At 37.9% G+C, this 25,464-nt stretch overlaps 1 protein-coding gene across 2 annotated transcripts in view; it reads right to left on the reverse strand.

The window, feature by feature from the left end:
- The window catches only part of LOC107690346 (tumor protein p53-inducible protein 11-like), a 68,350-nt gene that overhangs the window by 7,661 nt on the left and 35,225 nt on the right, over positions 1-25,464 (reverse strand). Inside the window, exons 1-3 of one of the 2 annotated variants that reach the window (XM_016488647.1) lie at positions 17,834-17,899; positions 6,380-6,526; positions 5,578-5,715 (exon numbers count right to left, since the gene is read on the reverse strand). In XM_016488647.1, coding sequence (XP_016344133.1) covers positions 5,578-5,706 — 129 coding nt within the window. In that variant the 5' untranslated portion in view covers positions 5,707-5,715; positions 6,380-6,526; positions 17,834-17,899. Of the gene's footprint in view, positions 1-5,577; positions 5,716-6,379; positions 6,527-17,833; positions 17,900-25,464 lie in introns of those variants that run through there. The other variant, XM_016488646.1, reaches the window with a different exon arrangement.

Raw genomic sequence — 25,464 nt, forward strand, 5'->3', positions numbered from 1 at the left:
CCTGCGAGCTTCAGTGTAAATATTGCGTCAAAATCAACTCAATTTGAGCGCGATTTAAAACCGGATGATTGTAACCACTCTAAGTTCGTCTGCCTTGGGAAAGCTAGCGTGTCTCCGACATAGTGATAACACTCGTTGCCTTCTCTAGTGCAGCTCAACCAGGTCTCGTCCCATTCGTCGGTATTTGTGATATCACAAATCCTGGAAAATATGCGTTGTAGTACAAACGAGTCATTCGCTGTAGTTTTTGAAAAATCTGTTAAATAAAATATCTCCTTTTGAAGTGGACTTTGAGCTTTGTAACTTTGCAGATCTTTTTTATGCTCAAACAGCAACATTACAGACTAACTAAAGTTGAAAAAGTGAAAACGCATAATAGGACCGCTTTAAGATAGAGGTTAGTAGACCAGCACCCCAGAGTCACATGATTGATTGCTATTCTATAAATCTGTGCAAGGAAGAAGCATTTTAATTTGAGGTTTGCTGACTGATGACATTGTAAATGCTGTGACTGATATGAGCAGGAAATTATGTTTCATTTATTCTCAGTGGGTGCTCGGTGAATGCAGATAAAATGCCACACCTCCAGAATCCCACTTACTGTGGCAGACTACCACAGTGTCAGAGCATCTGCATGGATTTCCTTAAAAAGACTGTAAAAAGAAACAAAATGGAAGCACAACAGGGAAATAAGAAAGAGAAAACCAGTGTAAGAGACAGAATGGAGGCAGAGAGGTGGGAAAATAAGCATGAAGAGATAAAGAGAGAACTCACACCATGAGGGCTGCGATTGTGCATGTCCCTGTAGACCCTGCCACAGTGATACAGCAGATGCTGCTGCTGGGCTTCATACTAGGATGTGCTAATGTGCTCGAAAATAAATTAGATTTGGTGACTGCCAGAATGCAGATGCCCAGAGCTGCCCAGACAATCACCACAACTTCCAATAGCACCAAAAGTAAACAAGAGACATCATAGGGATTTTTTTCGTTACATCCAATACTGCCGCCTCCTACTGCCACACAGCATGTATTTCAACTCATCCTCTGCTGAGGGACTGTTCAAGTTAATGAAATGACAACACAATCCCACAACCTCTTTCAAAGAGCAGACAGACAGGCTCATTTTACGGTTGAGAGTGTGAAGAGTGCTGAAAGAGCAGAGAGTAAAATCAGATTTCTGCATGACAAGACAAGAATGTAAAAAATAGGCAGGCAGCTATAAAACCCAATGAATAAATCTAACATAATACACAGAGTGGGATGCAAGTGTCATTTTTTAAGAGTTTAAGAATTCTGAAACATTTAAAAGCAAATGAAAGTTAAATGAATTTGAAATATTTCAGATTCTGAACTGCTTTTGTGACATTGTGTAAAAAAAAACATTGAGCCATTGTGACACTGATCATTGCACAGATGGCAACCCTCTACATTGCGAGTAAATCACTCGCATATGCGAATAAATCTTCACTCTGGGCGACTAAATGATGTCTAACGTACTTTAACGTACTGTAAACTCTAGTGTGAAGCGCACGACTCACTGTCGCTTGAATCATGTTTATATTTTGCATTTGATTTGCTACAGTGATAAAGTACATACACTTTAAGCTACCTTTCAGCACAGTAAAGTTAAAAAAAAAGTCACTCTCCCAGTCAAAAAAAAGAATAACTGTTTTTATTATTGTATATTAATTACAAATACACGAGATGAACCAGTCAAATATATTTTCTAAAAACTGCATCTGTTGTTGAATGCATATTTGTTTTTATTTAATTGTTGTGGATCAGATGAGGGATCTGACTTTTTAAAAGTAAATAGAAGGGGATGTTTGTCTGTTCCTGTTCGTCTTGACATAGCTAGTAGCTATACATGAAATCCAATTCAGAGCACTGGTAATCTGGATTTTGTAATCTGCAAAAGTGTGTATCTGGATCAGGGTGATCCAATCCAATGTTGCCTTGGGAAAAAAGTGCATGAAATCCTGGACAGCAAAACAAGGGATTTACAAATCCAGATCACTGTGATCCAGATTAAACTTGTTGAACAACTGGGTCCAAGTTTGGCACAAGTTGGAGTTCACACTCAAGTGCTGCTGTCATTAAAGGGTTAGTTCACCCAAAAATGAAAATTAGGCTGCGTTTTACTCACCCCCGAGGCATCCTAGGTGTATATGACTTTCTTCTTTCAGACTAATCCAGTCAGAGTTATAGCAAAAATTCTCTTTGATCTTTCAAGCTCTATCATTGCAGTCAGCGGGTGTTTTGCATTGCTTCAGTCCAAAAGAAGTTAAATAAAAAGCGCCCATCCGTAAAAACACAACAACAAAGGCCTTCTGTAGCGAATCGATGCGTTTTTGAAAGAATAATATCCATATTCAAAACGTAATAATCACTTTAATCTAGCTTGCGCTCACTGTTGTAAACGGAAGCAGTTCCGGGCGGATGACGTATGAGGTCATTGTTTCTCGAAACGTCATAGCATTTCCACACCAGCGATGACATGACTGTGGCGCCAAATAATTTATTTCATTCCGGCCGATCGATCGGAGCATCCCTAAATTTTAATATATCTCCGACTGGATTCGTCTGAAAGTCATATACACCTAGGATGCCTCGGGGGTGAGTAAAACGCAGCCTAATATTCATTTTTTAGGTGAACTAACCCTTTAAAGCTAAATGGACAAAACCAAATGCCAAGACACTTTGAAATTCTTGTTAATTCAACTTTTCACTCAAATTGTTATGCTGATGCTGATATAATTTATAATGAAATATTAAATTAAAAACTAAATTAGAAAAGAATGAAATATACAAGGATTTTCATGAGTCGCCACAAACTTTAGACACCAATTTTACATTTTTCGAGCTTGACCTCAAAATCAAGATCTCTATAAATAAAAAATTAGGTATTTCAGACAGATATACCAATGAGAAACCAGTGAACTTGACAGAACGTGAATAAATGGACGGGGAATAACCCAAACCTGGGAAGGAAAGAAATTCCTTGCATTAACAACAAAACATTAAACAGTAAACAGCCTCTTGACATGGAAAACACTATAGTTTGTATCTGCTTTGTGTTGCAGAGAGAATCCATAGAGAGCAGATCATTGTATGATTTTTAAAATTTCTTTCTTTCCTTTCTTCCTCCTTTCTTTCTTATTATTTTTCCTTTTTCTAATTATTATTAAATTATTTTCAATAATTTTTGAGGACTTTTTTTTTTTTACTAATATTATAATTCTGCTGTGGTATCGAGAATTGTGAATTTACACTGGTCTCTAAAATGTAGATGTCATAGCAACCTTATTTACAGAAAATATATTTAATATATATTGCTATCTTTATATAAATCACTCAAATAAAGTTTTGGCCCACTCATAATCACGTTAAATAATCGTGATTACAATATTGATCAAAATAATCGTGATTATGATTTTTGCCATAATCAAGCAATCCTAGATCAACCTAAATTAAATCCAATCCAGTTTTAATTTTAGAGCTGTCATATTTCATTAGGATTCACAGCAGTAAAGATTTCCGGCTCGAAAGCATACTTTACCAACTGGCTAACTGCAAATTGCATTTTATCTGGTGGTTGGTTTTGTGACGGCCATCTTATTTGAACAGTGTAAGCAGCCGAGACCTTTCTGAGCTCTAAAAGAGCGCAAATATTTCAATTTGCTGGCAGCTTTGGCCTCTGCAAAAAATTCTCAGCGATTACCGACATCCTGATTAGAGGCTACTGCAGGTCAGACTCTGATCGCAGAAGATAAAAGCCAGGCATAGCAATGAGAGTGATCTCATGGGAGTTATTACCAAAGCCCAGGTCGACTTGTGTGGAAGTTATGTAAACAAAAATTGCACTTTTGAGGATATCAAAACATTGCAAAAGGACATAGAGAGATCAGTGCATGTATTACCACATATTTACACTGGCTCTGTCTCTTTCTACCACAGTCAAAACAAATGCTGATGCAAATGCAACTTCCATTCAAATGCTTTGCGGGTCATTTGCACCAAAAGGCCATGCACACATAAAAACAGCACTTCACTAGGTGTGTATCATGTCATTGTGCATGTGTTCTGACATGTGCATCTGCTTGAATGTGAGTTTGGCCTCTGGCTGCTGTGTCATTACTGAATCACGCATCTGTACAGTCATTCTAGAACGCGTGGTTTTCACAGGAACAGACCCTTCTCCAGGAAGCAGACCTGAATCATGAGCGTGAGACGCATTTAGCATGAACAGAGCAGAGAGAAGGCAGGAAGAGGAAGAAATAAACAATGCTGTTTTGGAGGGAATAATCCGGCCTGTGTGACTGCCTGCTCCTTCAACAAGAACCGGCACATGCGTGAAGGAAAACATTTGCAATGCAGGGAAATGAAAGCAACAGAAATCTACTGTATATCTGTCATTGGAGGGATGTGACTCGGTGTTAAGGTGCTCCATCTTAACTACTAATCTAATTACCAACAAAAAGTGGTATAAATGCACCTTAACAAAAGAGACCGATGAGATGATAAACAAAAATGCTCTGTTAAAGGAATACTACAGTCATAAATGAAAATTCTGTCATCATTTATTCACCCTCATGTCGTTCCAGGCCTGTAAAGCTTTCTTCTGTGAAACATTAAAGATATTTTTTAAATGTTTTTTTTTTTGCTCCATACAAAAGCCAGTGGAATACAGTGTTGCTCTGGACACCATTGAAAACATTCTTCAGAATATCTTTTGTCATACAGATTTTTAATGACATGAGGGTCACTAAATTATGACAATTTTCATTTTTAGATTATAATATCCCTTATTTGGATCCCAAAATAATTGAACATTTTGCTTTGGGATAATTTATCTTACAATATTTGCAATATTATACAATCTTTACAGTGTTTTTTTTTTTTATTTTGGAATATTTTTTATTTATTAATTACTTTGTCGCTGTGTGTCGCTAGACTCTGTACTATTTGGCGGTTTTTACTTGGAAAACCAGCTATATTTTTCTTGCATATGTGTTTCAAAAATTACAGGTCACTAAATCTTTAGTGGACAGTTTGTCTTGCTGTCTGCTTTAAATGTTGCATATCACTTACATTAGCAACAGTCAGGTTGTTCTTACAATCTGACACAGCCATGTATTATAATCTTACCATCTACTGGCAAGTAAAATTTTATTTATTCAACAAGGCCATTTGGCAAGTGATAATTTTGGACTTTTGGACAGGAATTTTGTAAAACCCGACTAATGGCAACATACTACTCAAAAAGTAACAGGTAAAATGAACCCAAAATAAAATCAGGCCACATATAAAAAGAACACAAAAATTTTAAAAAGGCTAAATGTCTAAATGAGCTTCCATCAAAGTGCAACAACCAAGGAAGCGCATCAGATAAGCAAAAGACTGCATTGTGTGTTTTTGTACAGTTCATATCACACACTGACAATATGAACATCCATTTCTCTGCAAGAACTGAATGCAAAACATTAACATGCGTGTGTAAGTTGGTATGCAAGTCGCATGGAACTTGGGAGAGGAAATTAATAAGGACATAATAATGCAAGATACAAAGACTGACCTTCGACCTATGCACTTCTCCATCATCATCCTCTCCACCGACGCCCAGGATCTTGCGTGTCTTGAGACGACTCACCAGATCGGTCTGACTGTGTTTCTTCATCAGAGGTGGATGAGGTTTAGCAGCCATTCCAAAAGTCTACAGAGGAGAAGAGGAGTTGCGGGAGCAAGATCAGATCTGATTTGTCACTACATGTTCACACATGTACGGTTTGTGTGGCCACACACACTCCTGTGCATTGGGAATGGAGTTCTCATTCTTCTACTTATTCTAATGGGACAAGATCTTTACCATGTACAATCTTCAAGGGCACCAGGCTGTCCTGACATACCAGTGAACCCCTAGTGAGGCAGCGGATTTCTCAAGGGAACCAATTATATTTTGTTCTCAAAAGACATCACATGAGACAAAATCAGTCTTGACAAGCTCCTAAGTTGCACATTTCCAGTCAAACTGGGACAAGCTTCTATGAGAGAACTTGGATCTGAATGCCCTGACATGTAGACACAAGCCACTGCAACTTTATATCTAGCAACTGTGGCCTTATTTCTTTTGTCTTTGTAAGTTCCTGTTATTTGGACATTACTTCTCAGAATTGTGACATGCGAGGACTTCAAATAGGCTGGTTCCTCGGACACAAGTGTAGTCTTATTGGAAAAAGGACATTTGAATGTCAGAAGTAGACAGTGCTATAGCATTTACTGCTTGGCCTGCAGGAATATGATCTCTCAGGTGAACGAAAAAGGTCCAGGGCACCTGTGAGTATAAAAGGACTGTCTTTCAGTGTGTGTGCTGAAGTCACCTGCTTTGGTGTACTGGACAGCAGAAGTACAGACGGTAGGTGCTCCCTCAGCAGAGGGAGAGAGAAGTTCAGAGTCACAATCGATGAGGAAGAGGATGAAATACGTCTGAGGCTCTAGCACTACTGAGCCGGGAGAAGTTCAGAAAGCTGCAAGAACAAAAAAGAAGGGCAGACTTTAAAAGGACAGCATCATCAATGAGCTCTTCAAACGGCAAGATGTAGTAGTCTACAAAAAAGTGAAGTAGTATTAATTTCAGTTTTAATAAAGCTGTAATTAGACAAGCAGATTTTTAAATCAAAACATTTTTAATTAAATTATACAAAAATGCATGAAATTAATGAATGAATCAAGCACTGCAACACATTGCAATCATTTTTGGCCACTCTAAGACTGACGAAGTGAACCAACCAAAATCAACAGTTCATGGATAAACAGACTACTAATTTAAAAGTATAAAATGTCATTTAAATGCTGTGTATAATAAATCGATGAATCAGAGCGGTCTAAGCAGTCTGCATAAGACCGTCTGTTTAAAACTTTATACACAGTAAATAAGTATAAATATATAATTGATATACACTGGCGTTTAAAAGTTTAGGGTCATTCGAAGATTTTTATTTTAAGAAATTCATATTTTTATTCAGCAAGGATGCATTAATTTGATCATGTGAAATGTGAAATTTTTTACAAAAAAAATTATATTTCAAACAATGGATGTTCAAGACATTACTCTGATCTAATGGATCAGAAAAAAATGGTTTCCACAAAAACATTAAGTTGCACAAATGTTTTCGACATTCGACAAATTCAGCTTTGCCATCACATGAATAAATTACATTGTAAAATATATTAAAACAGACAACAGATATTTTAAATTGTAATAATATTTCACAATATTACTTTTTTACTGAGATTTTGATCAAATAAGTGCACTCTTGCATTTAAATAAATATTTATATTTTTATATTTCATGCATTTTTTTTTCTCTGCCAACAAAAATAGTTCCAAAATGAGTCAAAACATCAATCTTTGCGTAATTATCAAGCAACAAAGAATTATTATTGATATCAGGCTAATCATAATACACAGGAAAACTGGACAGAAAAAAAATTCAAATGAGATGAAAAGGTTGGTGCTAAATCCTGGTAAGAAGAGTGGTAGCTTTGCACTGCCATATTTATAAGTATATAAATGTATAATCTGCTAGGCCTGTAAATCTAAATTAATGAGCACAGATTCTCTTTTATTCGTGTGCTCTGCTGCCGTCAGCAGCAACTTTAGTGAGCAGTTCACAGTTTGATCATGTCCTACTGACAGAGGTGGAAAGAGTACGAAAATATTCTACTCAAGTAAAAGTACCATTACATTAATGAAATTTGACTTAATACAAGTAAAAGTACCAGTCTAAAAATCTACTCAAGTAAAAATAAAAGTAAAAAGTAGCTCATTTAAAATTTACTCAGAGTAAAAATTACTTATCACAAATCATTATCAACAAAATTCATCTTTGCAATGCAGAGGAAGCACAGAAGCTTCATCTGTAGTGGCATTTAGATTACACACTGTATAATGCAGGACATGAATGCATTTAACCTGCAGTTACAAATGCAGAAATAATGTTTTGATATATGACATAAAATGTTGAATACTCATTTGAAATTATATTAAAAAAAAAAATCAAAATACTTTACATGTGAAATTAAAACCGCCAGTAGGTTTGTCACTGTTAATAAGTGAGTCATTGCGATTGAACCATTTAATTCAATCATTTAAACGGTTGATTCATTCAGGAACAAAACACCTTCATGTTGCTCAGAGACACAAAACTGTGCTTTGGTGGCTGTGTTTGGAATTATTTTTGTTGTGGAAATAGAGCAAAAACAGGGGACATGATGTCTAAAACACAAGTCTCTTAATTAACTTCTTGTTTATTGAACTGTTGTAAAGAAATCTATATGTAATCATGCTGATTTTTGGTCAAGTTCCACGAATATTCGTTTAATATTGATTATATTGAATATATAAATTTTCTGCCCCTATATCTTCAATTTTGTGATCATTCTAAATTCATTTTAACAGACTGAATCACGCAGTGAAAGAATGCACTCTAAATGCGCGCGCACTAGTCTAATCTAACGTTACTAGACTTCACGGCACTCTGTAGGAGTGTTTTGTTTGGTTTTTGGCAAAATACTGATAGTCAAATCGCACATCGTTAAAACAACAATTACGATATTATCGCAGACGATATACTGTATATCGCACACCTTGCACCACTGTCTTTTTGGCTAATTTGTGCAAAACCTTTTGCTAAACTGTCAAAGCTTCATTTTAACCACCAATGCAACGATGCAAGTATTTACCTTACCTATACATGCTGGCAAAGGGTTGATGTCGAGATTTTATAAGCTGCTAGTTTGGTCTCCCTATAGGCAAACACAGCTTACACTGCATAATAGAGCTTAAATATGGCCAGGGTTTCACTTCATTTCCTTCGAGTTCAACTTCAACAGAATACGACGGGGTTTCGGTTTCAGCTGGGTCTGCGCCATAACGCCTAGTCTTGTACGTCTGCATCTTTCTTGTGATTTTAGCGCCAGTTTGCTCTCCTACTCATTATTTACTGCAGTCGTTTCCAGGGAGCGATTTTTTTTTCATTAATGTGTTTTAAAATGTAGCGAAGTACAATACTTAAAACAAAATATACTTAAGTAAAAGTAAAATTACAGATTTTAAAAATTACTTTAAAAAGTAGAAGTACACAAAAAAAACTACTCAATTACAGTAACGCGAGTAAATGTAGTTTGTTACTTTCCACCTCTGCTTACTGATTACTAACGAATGATCACACAGCAAGACACTGCACTGCTTCTAAACGCTGAGCTGCTAATAACTGATAGCGTTACATACTACAGGCAAAGGGCAACAGAATCGTGAAACAGGCTCATCTGTCACCTTGGGAGTGATACATTGCGAATGAAGACTTTGAATCCAAAACAATAATCACACTAATGCTGCCAACTGTGCTGAACTCGTGATGCCTGTGAATCATTACTTCCTTTACTGAGCGATTCAGCCTGTGGGTGACTTTGCCATAAGAGGCAGGCAATGGGGCATTCTTCAATCAATGTGCTGCAAATCACATACATGAGCCAGGCGAAGCCATGCAAAAGCATGGTTCCAATGCGTTTCTTGACACGAGGCTGCTGGAGTGATGCTGATGCAGTTGCCTAGCAACCCCACAGATTGCGCATTTGGCACCCTCCCTCATTATTGAAAGTATATATTCTGTGATGAGGCTCTGTTCATCTTGACGTCTCACCCCATTGTTACCCTTTTGGTGGTCAAATCACACCTTTGACGCAATTTAAAGATCTCGCGGCCATGTGTGAGTTTTATTGCCATGTTTTGTCGAGTTGAAGGCTCCATGTAATGAAATTTAAAAATGCGGCTACTGTGTAAAGAATTTTGAAGCTAATGACATATGGAAGGAAGAAGCAAAGACTTCATTGTTCATTACAAAAATCCCAAGCCTATGTTTCCACAAAGGCATCCAGACACTTCAAGAAGACTTCAGCCTTAGGTTGGGAGTTTATAAGGGGGAATAAAATATTAATAGATTTTTTAAAACAGCAACACATTGCTACTGTCAGGGATTCATCACAGTCACTTTAGTCACCATCCAGGATAATTACCCGATCACAGTCACCTGAGTTCTGATCACCCGCACCTGCTGTCACCAATCAAGCCACACTACAAATACACACACAGCACAGTCACTCACTGTCAGGTCTACCGTTCACTCCTACGAACTACTCTGGACTCTCTCTGCCAAATTCTCCTAGAACGAATTACCTGCTGTTCCTCCCACGATCCCAAGCTGGACCTGCGAAGTGCTTACAACCTCGTTCGAATCCGGGAGGGCGACGAGTGGAAGACGGCATTCATTACACCATCTGGCCACTATGAGTACCTTGTCATGCCGTATGGGCTAGCCAACGCCCCGTCGGTCTTCCAGGGGTTCATGAACGAGGTGTTCCAGGAGTTCCTCCACCGCTCTGTGATAGTCTATATTGACGATATACTAATTTACTCCTGGAACGTGGCCGACCGTCGCCAACACGTTCAGCAGGTCCTACAGAAGCTCTGTTTACACCATCTCTTCTTGAAGCTGGAGAAATGCGAATTCCATCGCCCCACGGTGCATTTCCTGGGTTACATCGTCGGCTGGAACCACTCACTGTGTTGACATTCACCTGCCTTTAACTCACCGATTCCAGTCATCCACTTACCCAGTCAATAAACCAACCTGTTTTGCACTTACCTGTTGTGTCTGGCCTTGCTTTGTGACAGCTACTGTGGGAAAAACAGACAAGTGTGAGCTTGTGTGAGTGAATGAAAGAAATTCAGCTGAAGGACAAAATAATTTCTCCTTAGCATCTGTGTGTTGGGGATATTAAATATGTATACAACCCCTAGTCTGAATATGTCAATAGAAATAATCGTGGTAGAGCATGATCTGAGAGGAATTGTACTCACGCCATAGACAGCTTCATCAATAATCTTGGAGAACTCTTGTTATAAATAAATTACAAACAATATTAGAACTGCCAGTCAAGTTGAATGAATGAAAGTAGTACGCAATCATCATTAGCATTAATTATCCCTGTGGTGTTATATATAATTGCTTGTGTAATTCTGAGTCAAATAATCTTCCACAGCCCTTGCATCTTATAAATATGTCTAAAACAATAAAACAAGTGCCATTTAGGGCTGAACGATTTTGGAAAATCTAATTGCGATTTTTTTTTTTTTTTACCAATATTGCGATTTAATATGCAATTATTTTTTTAAGCTATTTATGTTCTGTATTATTCAACAAAGACAAGCTATAAATCATTGTATAGTATGACCAACACAATATTAGATAGATTAAACAAGTGTTCTTTTCTGTAGGCCAGGCCTATATGAAATAATTTCACTAAACATTATGAAAAATTTATGCATTTTATTTTAAAAACCTACAGGGAAAAAAACACCTGCATCACTTGAAACATTTAAATATAGCATAGAGAGAATAACTTATTATTATTATTCTCACTGTTATTTAGGCTATTTATTTATTTATTGTGGGTTTCATGCTGTCCGCCAAGGCATAGGACACACACAGGCTGTCCTCCTGACCAACGACATTAAACACTGTGTCTACACCGGACGCGAGCAGGCAAAATACAGTAGAACCCATTATAATCAGTGAGGCTGTCTACACTAGATGCGGCGCGACACGACAAAACCCGACATTAAACTGATGCCTTGTTCTATTTATGACGTACTGACACAAAGTTAAAATTATTTGCAACGGTCGCTTTGTCGCGTCCAGTGTAGAGCGTTTGCGGCACGACAAGACAACTGTAGCGTCCGGTATAGACACGGTGAGTGAAGCTGAGAGCAAGATATGCCTCGTCATATTTTCTGCATTTAGCTTTTGAATGACCAGCACCTGCCTGGGTCTGTGTGACTTCATCTATGGCTTTTCTCTTCCCTTTCACAAACCGATCCATCTCCCATTCTAAGTTACATCATTTGGCTGTTTAATGTTTTATTTCTTTGGCCCGCACCCCCCCTGCAATACTAATACTAGCCCAATCGCATTTTGAGGGGGGTCCACCAGTAAAAATCGCGTTCCAGGGAGTAAAATACACGTTTTATGGAGGGGTTCCCCAAACCGCGGACTTGGCAACACTGTAGAGTGCCAACTTGATGCTTCCTCTGAAGACTGCTTAGATGTGTTCGACTTGAAGCAGCGCTGCTTAGACCGATCAGTGTGTGTCATCAAAGTATGGCGAGAGCTATAAGAGAGCGGACGTCTCCTTATACTTTCTCTCGCCATACTTTGATGTCTCCACCAATCGATCTTCAAGTCGAACACACCTCTTTACTCTCGCGTGTCACGTGACCGGTTGTAATCACAGCCTCTGCGATTGAAAAATCTCGTTTTTTCATATCGCGATATTATCGCAAATGCAATTAATCGTTCAGCCCTACTGTACAGTCATAAAAGTAAATGATTGCAATTGATTTAGTTTTCTCGCTCTCTCTTCATGTTATGTTACTAATTCACACACACACCTACCTACCTTCAAGTTATTTCTTTAAAGGGGTCATCAGATGCAAAATTTACTTTTCAAGTTGTTTGAACATAAATGTATGTTGGAAGTGTGTGTACACATCCATCCTATAATGAAAAAAATCCACCCAGTGTTTTTTTTTTAAATCCCTATTTTAAAATCCCCTTTCTCAAACCAGGCTGTTCTGAGATTCCTGTCAGAATGACGTAGTTCTGTACAGGCCCCTCCCACGATAGTTGATTGACAGTAGTGTTTCAGCACAGACTGGACTGGTGTCTTACCTTAGACCCACCCTGAGTGAGCTGTCATCAGTCCGCCATTGTGTTGACTCTGGTGCAGAGGAAGACAAGATGTCTCCGATTAAACGATTGAGGTGCTTTATTGTTGGATGTAATAATGAATATAGCAATCGTCATTTACTCCCGACATCTGAGCTGCTGAAGACGCAGATGATTAACGTTACTTTCGCTTTGAAGTGAATGCGGCACTCCCGACAAGCCTAAATGCATCTATGTTTGCTCGAATCATTCGTGATCCAGCCTCATCTACAGAAGAAGTGAGTATAAGTGTTTTTTATGAATCTTTGCAAATCACCTTTCCTAATTAATGCGCTAATTAGCAAGTTTCACGATGAATGCGGCTAAAGTAAACAGTCTCTCTGAGAGCAGCTCGGAAGAGAGGGGCGGGGCCAGCAGAGCTCATTAACATTTAAAGCTACATGGACTATAATGGTTTGATAAAACAGAGCTGATTTTGACAGGTTTAAAAAGGTGTTTTTTTACACTAACATTGAGAAATTTTAACCAAAGTATGTTATAGACTTTTAATTAAGACACTAAAGAATCATATCAACTTGTGCAAAATGAGCATCTGATGACCCCTTTAAGGTATTGGAAACAAATATTACGCATAAACACATATCTTAAATATGAAATTTCTTAAAAATGCAACTGCGAACGGGCCCCCCCCCGGAACGCGATCGCGAACGGACCCATCCCCCACCTGTGGTGCAGCTCAGAGCAACAATCCTCCATGTCAAAGCTCTCATTCATGCATTTCTCCTGAAAACAGACTAGAACCATTGGAACCTGTCTGGTGTTCTTGCAGGGCCGTCCTTAGGGGTGCAACTGGTGCAGCCGCACGGAGCCCCGCGCTTGAGGGGTCCCCGTGGCAAACGGACCGAGAGGGGCCCCGCACCCTACCTCGCACCGGGCCCCGCATCAGCTAAGGACGGCCCTGGCTACAACCTGATGAACTGTTGCTGGTCCATTAGTCCTTAACACTGAGACAAGGCATGGTGCTTTTATTTCCTGAAAGCATCTGTCGTAGTCGTGCCGCTGATGTGGGTGTTTAGTGTTGCAAATGCATCTCTCGCATTGCTCGGTGAGCTTGTGTTCTCCATTAACATTACGGCTGAAATGATTTGTAGTTAAGATTACAAGCCCATGCTGGAGGTCTGGACATTTCCAACCACTAGCGTCAGGACAGCAGAGTTGACAAGGTTGCTGCTGGTCGATGCTATAACAACAAAAACTTTTTGGCAAAATAACATTTTTAATATCTGTAATATTATTTATATAATATATTTTTCATTAGTTCCTACTTCTTTTTAGAGGATCTTAAAAGCATAACATTTTAATTTTTCCATGTCTGTTACCTCACAATTAAACTTCATGGTATTTTGGTGCAAATTCATTATACACTTGGTAATACGGCTGATACTCACATTAATACAATTTCAATGTGTTATTTTAAAGCCGTTTTTGTTAACAATTGCAACTCTGGCAACGTGTTACAGCTGGTCAACTCGCCACTGATTGTCCAACGTAAAATCTGAGCAAAACCATGTTGAAAACCATTGCTATAAATTATCGTCAGATTACACCCTATTTGTGTCAGAGTCCATCAGGTAATTGATGCCATCATTTCGTTCTTTTCACTAAGGCAGGGAATGCTGTGAGAAAAGGGCGAATAAGCTGCAGGCTAAAGTGAACAGGTCTCTAATTGACAGCCTGTGACAAGAGGGCATAAACACAGCAAGGAATCTCCTCTTGATGCTAACCAGCTGCTGGACAAACACAAGCAGGGACAGGAGTTATTAAACCTGATGCCATACTAAAGTCAAGCTGCTTTTCAGTTCAACAGGAAAATAGAAGAAAACGCATTTGACCTCATTGAAATTACACAAAAGGATCTTCTAATGTTATGAAACTGGTGCTTCAGATCATGTTTCTTAGTATCAGCACTGAAGAGCTCCTTGTATGGTTACTGCTACAGAGCATGAATTTCTCTCAGTAAAGCAAGAGATTTAATTGCTGGACTTCTGTTAAAGATGGACGGCTGGATGAAATGTAAATAAACATTTTGGTTAAAAATATACAAGTGGATTAATATAAATAATGATGTGCTCAGTTTACAGTTCTGTGCTAAAGTTACAGTCCTGGACATTTATCAACTAATGGCATGCAATGAATATTTCAATTTGACACACCAAAAGCATATTTTACTCTGTATTTACACTGCAAACGTCTCGGCTTGCCATGCCACTCTCTTGGACTGAATAAACTTGCACAGCTAGTGCAGCTGCTGAAGAGACCTACTTAAAACAAACTCCACACCTGTTCAAGCTCTCATCTCCATCTCTCTCTATGCATCCATCCATTATACGTACAAGAGCATCAGTCACTTATGGTTTTGTTTGTTATGGTTAACTTGACTAAATATTTATATACATATGGATTCTTTATATATTATGATTATGCCAATAACTGATTTAGCAGTGATGACTACTTTCTCAGGATTATATCTGCCTCCACTTTCAATGCATTCTGTGAAATTTAAACCAACTACTTTCAACATAACTACAGAGACTAGACCTGTGGAATCAAATATCTTTGCACTCAATTTTTAAAGGTCAATTTTGGAGGCAACTCTCTACCAAGAACAACAACAACTTAAATGTTAGCAGAGACAGAATCAGGGGAAGAGACAGACCACTTGAAAACATGATGCTTAACTGTATAATCTCTCTCTCTCTATATATATATATATGTATATTTTTATTTTTTCGAATGGAACAGCTCATTGAGCCTTAAAACAAGTATCATATTTGATACATCAGGCTTTTATGGCTCATAGAGCATGATATAGCAGAATATGCAGTTTATATTCAAAATGTGCAAAAAATTTGAAATTTGGTGCAGTTGCTGATATCTATATGAAATCCTGATATGAAATGTATATGAACTCATATGAAATTAGATTGTAAATCAGTTATCTTTAGTAGAAGCAGACTCCTTACATAAAATGCACATAATTATCAGTTGTAACTCCATATGTCTCAGTAGATGATATTTAAATGTTTAGTTTTATGCTCAAAGCTCTGTTGTACACTCTCATAAGTAAGGCACAAAGCTGTCACTGGGGCGTTACCCTAAGGTACAAAAGCTAAAAAGTAGATCTTTGTACCATATTTACCCCTAAATGGTACATATTAATACCTCGACGGTGCACATTAATACTTTAAAAGTACATGTTAATACATAAAGTGTGAGTGACAGTTCTGTACCTTTTTTTCTGAGTTTACCAAAATAGTTATGCAATTTTGCATGTATAATTGTAAATAAAACCCTGCTTATATGAGGTATGTAAGGGGGTAATTTACCCCATTTTTAGACATGAATTTTAAGCCTTACTACAGCAGAGCAGCTAATAATAAGCCATTATTAGGGTGGTGGAACACATTTGCACAAGGTTACCCTATATAAAGCTACAGTCTCTTGATTACTATGACGCAACTTCCAGTTTCAGCAATCATTGCTAATGAAGAAAGCATGAATTTTATAAATGATGTAATCATAACTTGCACTGATTTCACAATCATATAGTGCAGCGGCCATGAAAAGGACAGCAGCATTGATGAACTGACGGGTGTTTCCTTCTACCTGGTCCTGCATTTCCCACAGCTGCTGTGTCAGGAGGACAGTCATGATGGGTTCTGAAGCTTTCCTGCACTTGTCAATTTACTCCATTTCATGGTCTGTCACAAGAGCTTACTTTGAGTGACAGGCCAAAAAAGTGGAACGCTAAGTTGATGCACCGAGCTGAGACATTGGCTCCCTCGGCAGAGCTCAGCAGCAAACACAACCTATATGTACACAGAAATACAACTAAGAGAGACTAAGTGGCACTACATTGTGTTGGTACACCTGCACAACAAAACATTTTACAGGCAGAAAGTAAACAATAAATTAATAATTAAAATTAAAATGAGATGAGATATCAAAACCAGCTGGATAATGCAACTGCATCAATTCCTTATTTAGCTATAAATTATGTGTTGAGCTTCTGATTGTTCTCTACATTGAAACTCACACTGTTTTCTAAGATGCTGGATGGTTTTTTATTCTCGAAGGCCCTGTTTACATTCACTTTGGGTAATCAGATCACAAGTGGTCAGTCGAGACCAACTGACATTTACAGCGGATACTGGCGTGCATCTCAAATATGTCTCTTGTGGGGAAAATCTCTGATTGTGATTACATCACTTAATACACCAGCAGATAAATAATACAAGAACATTTTTAAATAAATTAAAATAAATTAAAAAGCAAACAAACAAACAAAAGTAGTTGGTGGGTAGTTTGAATGATAAGTTAAATACGAAGATTAAAATTACATTTTGCCCAATAAATGAAATATTAAACACTAATAAAAACTATTTTTATAAAAACATTTTAAAATATTAAATGTACAGTAGATGTTTTTTTAATCATTTTAAAAGGCATTACAACATTAAACAGAGTATGAAAAATGGATAATAATTTTGAGATTTGCTAAAGATTACTTTTGATTAACTTTAAAGATGAACTTTTAGACCAATTTAATAGAAGAGTGACTCAAAAAGAGTCATTCTTTCGAGAATTAGAGTATTTTAGTGTTCCATTCACCTGCCAATAACCGCTAATAGAACTGAACGTCATTTAAATAATTTGTTTTCAGTTGTTGTTTTTTTCAGCCTTAACAATCATATAACAGTGAGGTTAAATTAACATACATCTACTTCAAGAAAGGAATGTAGGAAATTGCAACTTATTTTGAATTATTTGTTATTATGTAAATGTAGTAGCTGATTATCTCAGCACCATCTGTGTTACATTTAGCACATGCCCTCAGCTATTAGTTGTGCACTGATTCATTTCTCACTCCCAGAAGAACGCATTGTTCCTCAGCTGCCTGCGTGAAGCTATCTTTGTACAATGACAAAAACAAAATCAATTGAGATCTTATGCAAAGTCGATCCACATCACACTGAGCTAAACTCACAGGAGATGGACGTGCTAACAAATCCAGCAGAGTCTCTAGCAGTCAGTCATCAGGTCTTGTATAAGATCATCCACTGACATTAGATGTCTCCCCTTTGGCTGATAAATAATACAGAAGCTGCAGTTTGGTTTAATCAACAGACCAGCAGTATGTCCCTAGAGACACGATGACATTAGACCTCAGAAAGTCATACATCCGTCCACAATTTTCAGAAAATGACAACCTGCCAGCACTGTAAAAAAGACTAGTATGGAAAAAAATAAATAAATACTTTCCCAATCTCTGCCAACAATGACACCAGACAGGACACTGCCACAATATCTCTGTGACATTTGAAATTTTATCTGATAACTAATGGATCTCAGTCTGACCAAACAATAGGCCTACATGCATTTTCAAGACATGAACAAGCACATAACACCACAGACAAAAAAAAAAACATTTCAAAGGAGGCATGCATACACACAAGCTATATTTAACACTGAAATAAGCATACAAATAAACACGCTGACCTCTTAATTGGACTTTTATATAATAAACATAGACACTACTGTGATTCATACCACTGCAGGCAGGAAACAACCCTCCAGCATTACTCAAGAGAGTCATTAAGATGTCTTTCTTACTTTGACTAACAGACCCTATGTGATGGGCCACAGTTTGATGCCAATTTGTAGACTAACTCAGGAGGCTAATTCAGTATGGGCTCCCTTGGGAATTTATTGTAGGTTTTAGAATGGAGGTTTTTTTGGTTTGTGAGTAAAATTAGGTCTGTGGTTCACTCGAGTCAGTTATGTACAGTTGTACCTCACATGTGAATTTTGAAACGGCTAAATGCCTTAACTTAGCTGGCTCATTCTAAATTAGTTGGAAAACTTAAACTGATATTTGTTGTGGGACAAATTTATTAAAGAAAAATACTGTAAAGGGATCATAATAAATAAAAAAAAGAAATTATACTAGCAAGTTACTGTTTAGAAGAGTAAATTCCTGTTGAACATTCTATCTGTGACCTGTTACCACACATTCTGTAATGTAGTGATTTTAAACAAAAAAAAAGTACTATAACTCAACAAGTGTCCATCCACTTTTTCAGTACCCTTTGTTCTGAAATCATTTTTCCTGAATTAAAGTGCCCCTATTATGCCATTTTCAAGGTTCCTAATATTGTTTTGATAATCTCCTACAATAGGTTTACATGTATGCAAGGTCAAAAAAAACTTTAGTTTTCTCAAAACATGCATTTAATATCACCTCATTTTCCAACTGTTCTCAAACGATTAGTTTGAAGCAGTTTTAAGATTCAGTCTCTCTAAATCCCTCCTTTCCGTGAGCCTACTCTGCTCTGATTGGTCAGATGGCCTAGTCTGTTGTGATCGGTCTACGAAGCGCGTGTCAGAAACGATACGCCCCATTGCCATAGCTCGGTATTTTGAACATCTATTACTTTATCATACTTACAGGCTGTAATTCAGTGGAGCCAGCTGTAGGTGGCAGTGTAGGACACAGCATCTTCTCGACATGACGTTAACCACACAAACAAGCTAAAGTGTTTTAGGGCAGGTCAAGTTGTTTGCGGCCAGCCAACGTAGAACATAGGCGGGCATTATGCAAATGTTACCCTGTGATGTGTAGCCGTCACTGAAGCGGGATTCCAATTACTGACGACTCGTTCATGCTGTTCAGAGTCGATTCTTTCTTTTGGGAGACAATAACTATTTATCGTGCACTTTCAGCTTTCCAACTTTGAAGATAATTCACATACAGCTACATTACACACTGCATGAAAGGCAATATCCTAAATGTTAACCACGGACCTTATTTTACTAATAAATCAAAAAACACTATTCTAGAAACTCCGAAGGGAACCCAAGGCTCAAAAATACTCTTCAGGGTTTTAGGCTTTAGGCATTGAGAGATTAAAGGATCATGCTTATTGATATTATATGTAAGACTAGTCTGCTCACTCTGAGTGGGTGTGTGAAGAACCACCAGCGGAGCCCATGTCATTTGCGCTCCAAGCACGCAGAGACAGATGGCCTTGAAATCAAAACATTTGCAGAGGAGATGATTCAGTTTTGTTTGCAATGGTTAGTGCCATAATAATAATACTCTGTCTTAAGCCATTTCACCCTTCGCCAAGCGGAGGACGGCAGGACGAGCGCACACACGAGACCTTCAGAAGAGGTTGGCCCCCTGAGTGGCAGCAGCTTGCTGACAGCTCATTAAGCCTCTGTTCGTGCTAATGTGATGAAAGTGTGAAGAAAAAGCCACTCAAACATCTTGTCCATCCCAGCATATGGCTGATCTTTCGACCAACGAAATTCAGCTGCTCATGTAAACAACAAATGACACCGGATCACCTCAAAGCACAGAAACTGACACTACACTAGCAGGATGTTGAAGACCATTGGCTGCACATCCTGATATCGTCAACACGGCCCTCGAGCCATAAAAGCACTTCAGAGAACTCTACTTACTCGTTCCTTGTCATCAAGCAAATCGCACATTCATCTGGAGTAACTCCCAGCACACCAACCACAGGAGCAACTGTGGGTCAAGTGACTTGCTCAAGGGCACAACATATGATAGAGCAGGAACTCTTCAGGTTCTTGCCAACTCCTCGTTGCCTGTCCATTGACACAACTCACTGTGACTGAATTTAGGCAAGCTTGAAAAAGGGGGCCTTGGGACTGAATGTGGAGCAATATGTGAGATTATCAAACACTTGCTGAACTTTAAGCAAATGATTTAAGAAAAAATGTATCCGTTTCAGAAAACTACAATATCAAAAGCTGTTTCCAATAGTGCTGGAGTTTACGGCAGATTCAGAAATTTAGATACTTCGTAAAAATATATGAAGTTGAATTTGAATTTTTTTCAAAACTATATATTGACAGAACTGTGTGCCATTCAAAACTGAATTGAGAATCACTTAAAATAAAACTGTCCTAAATTTGAATTGAATTCAAATTGTGGCAGCAAAAAGGATACAGAATTGTAATTTGAATTTGAATGCAAGGAAGGTAAATTAAAATGAACTGAAAATCAAAGAAATGTATACAGTTTAACTCTAATTTTAACTAAGCAAAGCTTATCAAGAAAAAACTTTGAATGTTGGTTTAATAAAGCTGGTTTGAAAGTTCTGAAAATAAAAGTTTAAAAACCTTAAAGTGTAGACCATACTGCTTCGGCACATGAACAAGCGGTTCCTCACTCTCTGTTGCCTCATTACAAGGTTAAGTCTTATTATAGTCTAAAATTAGCATTCATATATATTTAATGACATCCCTTTCATGTCAGGCTTTCTCTTAAAATATCCTAAAATATCTCCTAAATATCAGGCAAAGGATAATAGGTGCCAATCAAGGGCACTTTCTAACACTCTTGTGTGAACAATACAGTAAAGTGAACCTGGCCATTCACAATTTCCCTTCGGGAGAGAGGAAAGCACATGCACACCTCATGTGTCATGGCCTAATGTCTTTCACAGCTTGTGAAATTAAAGCAAGACAGCCTAAAATAGCACTAGACTAAGAAAGTACAACTGTTAAAGGTGCAATAGGTGATTGTCTTCAGAAACATTTTTTGTTATGCTGGTTGAAAGTCTCTTCACATCACGATAGCAATCATTAAGTTAAATAATAAATAATTTATGCATTTAGCAGACACTTTTATCCACAGCGACTTACAGTGCATTCAGGCTATACATTTTTTGCCAGTATGTGTGTTCCCTGGGAATCAAACCCACAATCTTTTGCCCTGCTAACGCAATGCTCTACCACTGAGCCACAGGAACATGTTAGGTTAAGTGGTCGAAATGTATTTGTCTGTATTTATATATTCTGTGGAAGGCGTAGGACCAAGAAATGTTCGTTCAATCAAAACGCTCGGTCCGAGCGTTTTAATTGGCTTTCCTACCTGTCTGTCAACGTATGTATTAGAATACCTCTGCGCACCCTGTTCGCGCAGACAGGATACGTTATCAGCGCGTTCACGTACGCTTTGCAGACAGAGCGAGAATAGCAGACGAACATCAACAACCCGATCTTCCTTCCTGGTATTGTAGTACTTTTTAAGTTTTCTCACCGGTGAATGACACATGATGTAGCCCAGCGGTTCCCAATTCCTGTCCTTGCGCCCCCCAGCTCTGCATATTTTGCATGTCTCGCTTAGTTAACACACCCGATTCAGATAAGCTTGTTAGAAGTGGGCTACGTGCATGAACTGTGTTCCGATCGATATCCCTACACAGTGTTCATTGCTCCCTACTCTCTGAGCAGGGGAAATCCGTTTAAGTTTACTTCACTTCAGAACATTCATTCATGGATTTGCGCTGCGCAGCGTCTTCACAAACATCACACTCACACGTCTTCACATCCAGTGCGAGGACTGGAATTGGGAACCGCTGATGTAGCCTATTGTAGTAATGTTGTCTCTGGTATTCTGGTCTGTGAGCGTATATGCGTTCAGGGGCGTGGCTTTGGACGGAGATTGCAGGGAGGGTGGGATGTGGGTGGGATCTCCTACTGCACCTTTAAGTTTCTGAAACCTTTGGTTTCTCTATTGAGCCAATCATTTAGGCTGCTCTTTGGGTACTTCGAACCTATAATAAAATGGGAAATCTTGCAAGAAAAGCATGAAAAACACAATATTCCTCTTGAGGCAGGTTTTCATGGTCCTCACCTCAGCCATCAATAATTGTGTTATTTCCATCGGCAGGAGTCTCCACCAATGACATTTGGTCTCCTGTAGCAGCTGTGAACAGTTTCAGGCTACTTGGCCTGAGGTTCTAAGCCTGGCATATTGACAGAGCTGTAGAATCATAGGGTCACTCTCACACACACACACCCTATTATATCAGTTTAACCCCCACAGAGTGGCACATACATACATTCACTGTGTTTATTTGCAGGTATTTCATTGCCTTGGCTGTTCCATAAACACTTCCATTCACAGTGATGCCATATGAACCTCTGAGTGAACAATTCTTCAAAGAACTATTTGTGACCCATGCTGGCAAAATGAGTTGGAATGCGCACAAGCTCATTTTGGGCTACAGGCAAAAAAATCCAGCGATCCGAATGCTCCAAATAGTAATTAAACATCTAAAATTATCTTTATTTGTATATTTTCTGAGAGCTGTACCATTTTCCTCTGCTTGCTTCTTAATGACTGCTTCCCCTCAGCACAAGTTTGGTATAGCTGTAAAGCGCAGCATTAAAGCTTTGTGAATATTCATAGGAAATTCTCAATGGCATGAGTCTGAACCAGTGAAATGTGATGTTCAAACCCATGCTGATATAAACAAAACGATTCCGCTGACTGACACATCCAAATCTCTCAGACAGCACGCAATCCTGATATTCACATATACACAGAATCACAGTACTTCAAAATATCTGTCTTGGCAAGTATTTAGGCAAACATAATCTGTAATGTCTTAAGTGAACATTTGCTTAACTGTTGGGGAAAATCATCTGATGTGTAACATTATATTAGATCCGTGCATTACAGTAGGTCTTAATATATAGGCCGTCTGTCTCATTAATACTAATCTAACAATAAAAGAAAAGAGTGAATCACTCACTGCTCTTGATTGAACTGCTTTTGTAGTTTTAATAATCAGTTTATTTGTAATGAATACACAAGTGATTAGCCTATTTTTTTCTTTATTATATTATATTTGTTCTACTGTTTATTTGCATCTTTGTTCTAATTTTTTATAACAAAGATAAAATGAAAAATAGCTAGGCCTATGTTGTGATTATTAATATAGTAATTATTATTAAGAAAAGAAGTGCAGGAAAATATGCAATGTTGCTAGGTGATTTTGCTTTGGAACCTTCAGAAAACTATAACCCGATTTTTCTCAAAACTGACTTTGCTGACTCTGATCACCTTCAAACGGGTGCAGCTCAGTAATTTTTTGGTCGATTCCAACAAATCAAACATCATTTTGAAGGTTTTTGTAATGGAGATTGTAAAAATAAAAATAATTCATTTTTGAAAAGCTGAATTTCCAGTTTCCCATGAAGTGGGGTCTTAACCATTGTAATCAAATTGCCACACTGGGAAGCATTCTTGACATATGACATTTCATTATATCCGAGCACAGAAAAGTGCTGACTGCAGGCGTATCATCAACAGACATTTTTTATATATTTTGACCTGTCCACAGTCTAGTAAATCCGCTGGAATTTTTTTTTTTTTAGATGTGAAGCTACTTTTTAGCAGTGATATCATGCCCCGACAGCTTTATGAGTCATGCTCTTGAATTGGTGTGGTGGGTGGAGCTGCACAGTGAAGTTCAGAGATGCTTGAAGACAAGCAAGTGATCAAAAACCCCCTCACAATGCAGCCAGCACTGTCTGCTCTGCTGTCACCAATAGTTTGCAGAGCCAGTTTAGAAAGATTCATACCTGAGGTTTAGGTTAGAGATGAGTGTGTATTATGGATGTAACGATTACCGGTTTGACGATAAATCGTGATAAAATTCCCCACAGTTAGTATTACCGCTTCATCTTTTAATTATCATTAAAACCGTATTAGATTACTGCGATTTGAACACCTCACGATAAATAAATACGGTTTAGCATAAAGCACAGTTTTAAGTAACAAGTCTCACGTGCGCACAGCACGCAGAGTAGTTTCGTTTTAAGTGAAAACAAGGCGGAAAAGCTGGGAGTGCTAAGGGAATTATACAAATTAATATATGAATTAATTAATTATAGGAATGTACCTCTGAAGGTTCTGACTGTCTTCAGAAACGATTCGATGGCATTTTGTTTTCATTTTCGCTCCATGTAATACCTAAAGAAAGTGTTCTTACTCGCAATACTGCTTTGTCCACAGAGGTTACGGCAAACAGCTCTAATTCAGTTTTTCCAAGCGCCACCTGCTGTCAGCGAGTGGATTTACTGAGACTATATTTACATTCAGCCTGTGTGCAGTTTCTGTCTGGCCAAAAACGGACCGAATTTGCATGCCCTGCTGTAAATTTTGACCGGTTGATGAAAAACAAGCTTATGTGGATTCTACACATTTAAACAATTCAGATAAGTTATCTAGAATTATTTATGGAGCAGATAAAATACATATAATCATTTATTAATCAATTATCATTTTGACGTGAGGTTTTTATGAAACTTTTTCAAAGCTTTATTTGTACATTTACATTAGATATTTCAACATGCTATTAAACTGTTGCAAGTCAAGTTGTCATTTAAAATCCGAACATCATTGGTAATGTTATTGTTTTAGTGATTATTTAAACAAAGTCATTTTATTTGTTGTTTGTTGATTTTTAAATATAAAACTTGGTGAAGCGATTTATGTGTCGGTTCTTTTTTAACATCTCCAGCACATTTTAACAATACCGATATTATCAGTGATAATACCGATAACGGTGATAATTTTGGTCACTATAATCGTGATAATTTTCATACCGTTACATCTTTATGTGTCAGTACTTTTTTAACATCTCCAGCACATTTTAAAAAATACCGTGATAATACTTATAACCGTGATAATTAGGGATCTATAACGATTAACCGCGAGCCGGCTGAAAATCGATTCAAATATGTGACGATTCAAATCGGTTGAGATGCTAAACAAATCGCGATTCAATT

This window comes from Sinocyclocheilus anshuiensis, unplaced genomic scaffold (assembly GCF_001515605.1).
Source record: "Sinocyclocheilus anshuiensis isolate Anshui unplaced genomic scaffold, SAMN03320099.WGS_v1.1 scaffold609, whole genome shotgun sequence".
Taxonomy (NCBI): domain Eukaryota; kingdom Metazoa; phylum Chordata; class Actinopteri; order Cypriniformes; family Cyprinidae; genus Sinocyclocheilus; species Sinocyclocheilus anshuiensis.